The sequence below is a fragment of the Morone saxatilis genome, unplaced genomic scaffold (assembly GCF_004916995.1).
Source record: "Morone saxatilis isolate NCDOM2014 unplaced genomic scaffold, NCSU_SB_2.0 Contig5, whole genome shotgun sequence".
Classification (NCBI taxonomy): domain Eukaryota; kingdom Metazoa; phylum Chordata; class Actinopteri; family Moronidae; genus Morone; species Morone saxatilis.
The window spans coordinates 22,560,311-22,566,973 of NW_023340095.1; the positions used below are offsets into that span (position 1 = coordinate 22,560,311).

The following is a 6,663-nucleotide window of genomic DNA, read 5'->3' on the forward strand; positions in this document are numbered from 1 at the left end:
CTTTCCATAACTCCCTGTGGATCAGCATAACAGGCAAACCATGAAAACATAAAAAGCACCAAATGTAAAAGATTAAACATAAGAAAAGATGTCTCTCGCCTTTGAGACAATATTGTATCATGACCGTTGGTTCTCTCAATTACAAGCTACATTAGTCGAGAGCTCAATGGCGGGTAAAGGAGTTTTATGAGGTCTGGCAGAAGTCCTCCTCTCTGGGGTTCACAGCCGCGGTGAGCATCCTGCCATGTGCAGTGCACTGTCATTGTTCAATTTGATGTGTGTGTGTGTGTGTGGTTGTAGGTGTGTGTGTGTGTGTGTGTTGGCGGGCTTAGTTCCTAGTGGATTGACTTCACTGAAAGAAGCGAGGGAGTGAAGGAAGTGAGAAATCAATGAAAGAAGCAGGTTCTAAACCACTCAATCATCTTTAACTCACACCTGCCCTCACCTAATGGAGGTGTTTGTGTGTGTGTGTAGGTGTGCAGGTGTGCAGGTGTGTGTCTTTGCCCGCAGTGACCTCCAATTTCCGGTTGCGACCCCTCTCCTCCCAGCGCTGACTGCCATTTGAATGGTCATCAGTTAATCACTCACTTCCAATTTGCTGTAAGTGAACAATTACTGTGTTTGATTAAGCAGTGTCACCTGCTGATGGAACTTCCTGTGTGGTGGCTTTTAGTGGAACAGGTCCCCATTCATCAAACATTCATATTAAGAGAGTCAATCTTAAAGCGCTTAAGACATTTTTCATGATAATGCAGTATTCATCAGCAGCCTCTTAGCTGGGAATGGCTGCGGTAAAAATGGCTTTTGAGAACGCTGATTATGAATGATTTGTAGGAACAAGCACGGAAAAACTAATGTCACAGGCGGATCATGATCATTAGTTCTGGAAGAGTGGGCAGAGGAAAAGTGGCTCTCTCCTGCCACCTGGTGGCTCAGAGAGGATATATCAAGCTCCATGAAGTGCAAAAAGCTCTCATGAAGCATTTCATTCAAGATTCAGATCCTTTACTTGTGTAAACCAATGCAACGGTGTGAAAATACACTACAAGTAAAAGTAGTGGATTCAGATTCCTACTCAAGGAAAAGTACATACCTGTTATCAGGTAAATGTAGTTAAAGTATCAAGAGTAAAAGTACTCACTTTTTTACCTCTTTAAGCCTTGAACAATTATTTAAATGAAAATATCTGAGCAGTTTCGTGGAGCTGCTAACAAAGACATCACAAACTGAAAAGGTTGAGAACATCTGGTTTAATTTTTAAAAAATGTGTTAATTTACCAGATGTTTCTAATGTAAAATCTTTAACTGAAAACTAACTTCAGCTGTCAAATAAAAGATAAATGCAGTAAAGTAAAAGGTACTATATTTACCCCTGAGATGTAGTGGAGTAAAGTTTATAGTGGCAAAAAATGGAAATAATTAAAGTAAAGTACTTGAGCAAATGTACTTTCCACCACTGCAAATCACTATGAATCACTATGAATTAGCTACAATATATCTAATGCTGAAGGTTTCATGGTTTCACGGTGTCATGTGTAATTACTACTGAAGAGGTTGGGAAAACGTATTCTCACTTTTTAAAATTTTTGTCCTCCCCATTTTTACAGTTTTAGTTTGATTTACAGAAGTCACTTAAATCTCTTTAAAGTTTGTATCTACATATTCACTATTCGTTTGTTTGGTAGGCATTTGGTGTTTCATTTTGGGATTCAGATATTCGGACACAGACTTAAATCTTTGTCTCTCCTTTGTCTCTCACCCAGCTTCTCTCTCGCAGTACCATGCAGGGACAGACATACAGGCTTATGAAGTCACTCAAAAAACACAAAAATGGTATAATGTGATTTAATTATTATTATTTATCCATATACATTTTTCTTCTGGGAAGAAATGCATGGATTTACAATAGAAGGCAGGTGTATTGGTTGATTTGGATTTGTCATTCTTACTATTTTCAATTTCAAAGATCCTTCCAACAGGACAGCTGTTTCTCAGAGCTAATGTGCATGTGTCTTGGTTTTGTCCTCATGTTGTTGCCCTGTGCTCGGATATCAATAGATGGTCTTGTCTGCAGACACAAATAAATAACTTTTTTAAAGTGAAGAAAAAGTCTTTGGTGGATTTTTTGTTCACTTGGTAGGGCATTAAAGCAAGTACTGAGAAAAAAGGGTGTTTATTTTGATTGTACAGGCTTAAATGTACTGGGTAATACTCCAATGTACACAGTGTGAACAGCAGCAACATGCACAGTGTTTCCTGTCATTCTGAAGATCCTAGACCACAAATAAAAAAAGATTAGTCCTCATGTCAAGTATTTGCATAGGTCAGTATTACAATCCATCGTTGAAACCTGCACATCGTATGTGATAAAAAATATTACACTCACACTCAAGATAAGTCATATTCAGAAAACAGAGAATACACAGAGGTATTATGTGGTTCATTATGAGTTCCACGTTTATGGTTTTAAGTCAGAGCTGTGGCGCAGCCTCTGGAGTGGAATAACTTTGTATTCTAAGAGGAGGCTGACTGCACCTTCTAGGTCACAGTGTTTCCCAGATGAAACCCCGCTCCCCACAAAGCACGTGGAGTTGGGTTGCTAATGAAGGAAAAACATGATTCTGTGCAGATTTCATGGACTTTCTCCTCATTAAGAACAATAATGAGCATTGAGGATTTATGTGTATGCACAGAGCAAGGGCCAAACGTTGTGGTTTACAAGAAACTAGAATATGTTTCACATTCTCAACGGTCTCAAGAACAGTCCTGGGTGAATTCACAGGCACAGTGTAGCTCAGTGCTTCTGGCTTGATTCAGGTCACTTATCCTGAATAAGACAATAGAAACAGTAGTCTTCACAAACAGTGTACTCAGCTCATCAATAGAATAAATTCATTGCATTATATTTACTAATAATTTACTGTACCTGTAGTTCATAGTATTATAAACTAATATTATATTAGGTGCAGTATATATATAGTATTATTTGTTAGTTAATGGCAAGTTTTGGTGATTATTACAGGTAAAAAAAAAAAGCAAGTACCTGTTATTCCACTTCTACATAACACACACAATGATTACACAGTTTGTACAAGTGAATATGCCGTGATAACTGTTCCAAAATAGTAATAGTAATACCTGAAGTGAGCATAAAGAAATAATCAGTAATAATAGTTGAACAGTGATTACTTTGTATTTATTGGTAAAATATCCCCATCAACCCATAACTCACCCAGTTTGTGTCCATAATAACTAGGTAAGTATGTGTACAAGCAAATAACTAAATAATAATAATCATAATATCATGAAATAACAGTTAATACTAGATTTATTTCTAGATACTCAGATATTTGTTTTTAATTGTACCATTACTGCGTAATTTCTCAATAGCAAACAATTAGATTTATTCATATATTTCATACCAATACTAAGAATGATTACTGGTATTACTGTACTGTACCATCCAAAATAAAACCATCACTGATGAGAATGTAAATGCTGACTATAGACCTGATGGGTTGAGGGGTTTGCAGCACTTTGTGTACTTTGAAACAGTGATCAGTGCGGATCGATAAGAATTGTGCTCCATATCTTTGAGCATCACTGTTGTTTTTATAGCACTATATTTCAAAAGATATTTGACTGAAGGATATAAAAGATACAAAAGTATTAGAGTTCAGCAGCAGTCTTACGTTTGAAATATAAAACACTGATTCCAGCAGCTTTGAAATCGGCAGCAGCTTCAAGGTTGCTTGAGACCGGGAGATGGCGGGTGAAAGAAAAGTGTAACAATGGAGAAATCTCTGTTGCCTAAGGTGCTCTTCAGCAGGGCTGTCAAAGGGTAATGTTGGTATTTTTCATCCTGGACATTATTTTCCCATGTTTTGGAGTCAAAGTTGTGTCCAGGTTTGGATTTGGTTCAGTATTGAGGGAGAGCGCTGCAGCTTGTAGCCGCCAAATAGGCTACAGCCTATTTGGCGGCTATTTGGTGCCAATTTGCATTCTGCCGTAGCCAGTTCAACCACTCTCACTAAATACTGGACCAAATTCAAAACTTGCTGTCTCCATTAGTCACTTTGATACAAAAGCATGGGAAAATAAGGTCCAGGTCCCTTTAACACATTTGATGTAGGAGGAGACATTTTCCTTCTCCTCTATCTTGTCACAGGTAGGCAGAACTTAGAGCAATAAGGCACTTTATAACATCACACTGTGTTGGTCTTATATGTTAGTCTCTAATGGTAGCCCAGCTGCTGTTTCACAACTAGGCACTGGCAGAGGTGAGACACAGCCACTCTGATGTCCTGCTTCTGTCTCTGTGTCTTTAGAGTGTCACTTTCCTTGTCAGGTCTGCACAGGATTTACAGCAACCAACCCTGAGCTCCCTCCCCCAGCTGCTCTAACCTTTCGGTTGCTGCCATCCTTTATTAACCTGCATCATCCTGACAGGTCTTGTCTCTGTGTCACCTCACAGCTCCACAGTTCGCAGGTGGCCGCGGGGGGAAACTGCAGCCAGCACGCTCTGAGGCAAACACTCCGACTGCTCCACGGTGCTGCCGCAACAAGACCAGTGGGGCTTCCCGGGGTGTCCTTTATGACTGTGGCCGCAACCTTTGAATCCTCCTGCAGACAGACATACAGGTAGAGATCAGGGACAACTCTGGGGTTTTTAAGTCATAAGTGAAGTCAGTATATAGTACTATATATAGTCTAGTGAATTATATATATATACACAGTATATTATATATAGTCAGCATATAAGGAAACACACAAAAAGACAGTTCATCATCTTGATATACTCAACTCTCCTGGAAGTACAGCTTATATATTTATTATACTGTTTTATAGGACTTCTTATCCAGAACACAGCACTGCACAGGAACACATACCACGCATTTCTCTCATTAGTGTTGCAGGACTATTGTTCTATTGTTGGTGGACAGGTAGCAAAATGAGGACAGACGTGAGCAGAGAACTCTACAGTTTTCTAATTACACCTAAGGGAAATATTTCTTTCAGATATTCTTACAGTGTTGCATATCATCCTCAATCTCTGAAGACTTTTGCAATTTATATTTAAATCCATCCTTTCCCTTTCCCTTAACCCTCACTCTTTTGCTTTTGTGGACATTCTAGGTTTAGATGGAGAGAGAACTGATGTTTATTCTTTATTCCTGGATCCACATTAACTGCCACTAAGGTAACAGCTACCTTTTCTCTCCATCCACACACAGCAAAACATACATATAAAACAAGACATATAACATGTGTAAAAAGTCCCAATGACAGAATATACAGATGTGTAAAAGTCATATATATCCATTGACATTCGCAATGCTGACAGTAAGACTTTCTTATTGAGAAAACTGCACCTCTTTCCTCAAAATACCACTTTTCTGTGGTGGCATTCACTTTTTTCTAATTGCATCTTAAAAGGGCCACTGTGTAATAAACGAATACTTGAATGAATATTCAATTTCTGTGAAAAGATCCTCCTAAACGTTACACACTGGACCTTTAACCATCTCTGTTTGTATAAATAAGATGAACCTACATAGGACTGCACATGGACAGTAAAGAGATCAGATTATTGCATAATAACAAAACATGTTTCTCTCAACAACAGAAGTCATTCCAGTCAAAAGGCACAGAAAATGGAGTAATAATGCAGTAAGAGCCCTGGTTCCATACTGTGCCTCCATCTGTTCCCTCTCCATGTCCAACTTGACAACAAAGCGTACCATTTTTATTGTCTTTGTTCACTGTGAAATACTGAATGAAAACTGTGCTTCTGACCAGACATTTTAATGATCTCTTCCGTGTACCTGGCATGGTTCCTGGGCAGCCACAGCGAGCCTCTTTGGCTCCTCCGCTGGAGCAGAAGGAGCAGCAGTGAAATGTCCCACTGTGACGCCTCAGCTTCCTCTGCACGTTGAGAATAAACGGAGAGCCCTGCGGAGCCAGACAGGAAAGAGTCAGTCAGTATGTCTAGGTCGACACAAGCCACAGTTAAATAAAGAGAGAAAAGTGACCACATTCTGACAACTCAGGGTGTTTTTATTTTCCAAGCATCCCACTAGGTAAATTTATCATCAGAACTAATTTGTTTTTGTTTGAGGATAATTTTTCCCACATTGATTTAATTTGTCAGGATGATGTTAGCAACCCTGAGGCGGTACACTGTGAGCTGTTGGCAACACTCATTCCAACTTTATATTCAACTATTTTAACCTTCTCTTGTTCCTATATGTTGTTGCGAGTAGGTTTTGTACCTTGACATGCTGGGCTCTGACACAGACCCACACTGAGAAGGCTCCTGGCTCTTTAGGTGTGTATGAAACGCTGTAGGACCCATCGCTGTTGTCAACCACTGCCGTCTCCACTGTGCTGAAGGAGAAAAACAGAAATCCTCCTGTTAATACTCACTGAGAATATACAACTGGTAACCATATAACCATATTCCTTTCAACTTCACTGGCACAGGAAACGTAATGATAACCTCTTGATCTCAGCACAGCAATATATTATATATATATATATTACTCACTGAGAATATACAACTGGTAACATATAACATATTCCTTTCAACTTCACTGGCACAGGAAACGTAATGATAACCTCTTGATCTCAGCACAGGCAATATATTATATATATATATAATAA

At 39.0% G+C, this 6,663-nt stretch overlaps 1 protein-coding gene across 1 annotated transcript in view; it reads right to left on the bottom strand.

The window, feature by feature from the left end:
* Nucleotides 1-1,852: 1,852 nt before the first annotated feature.
* trim45 (tripartite motif containing 45) overlaps nt 1,853-6,663 on the bottom strand; it is a 15,315-nt gene continuing 10,504 nt past the window's right edge. Inside the window, exons 6-8 of the mRNA XM_035676924.1 lie at nt 6,273-6,387; nt 5,826-5,952; nt 1,853-4,623 (exon numbers count right to left, since the gene is read on the bottom strand). Of these exons, the coding sequence (XP_035532817.1) occupies nt 4,469-4,623; nt 5,826-5,952; nt 6,273-6,387 (397 nt within the window). The 3' untranslated portion in view covers nt 1,853-4,468. The remainder of the gene's footprint in view (nt 4,624-5,825; nt 5,953-6,272; nt 6,388-6,663) is intronic.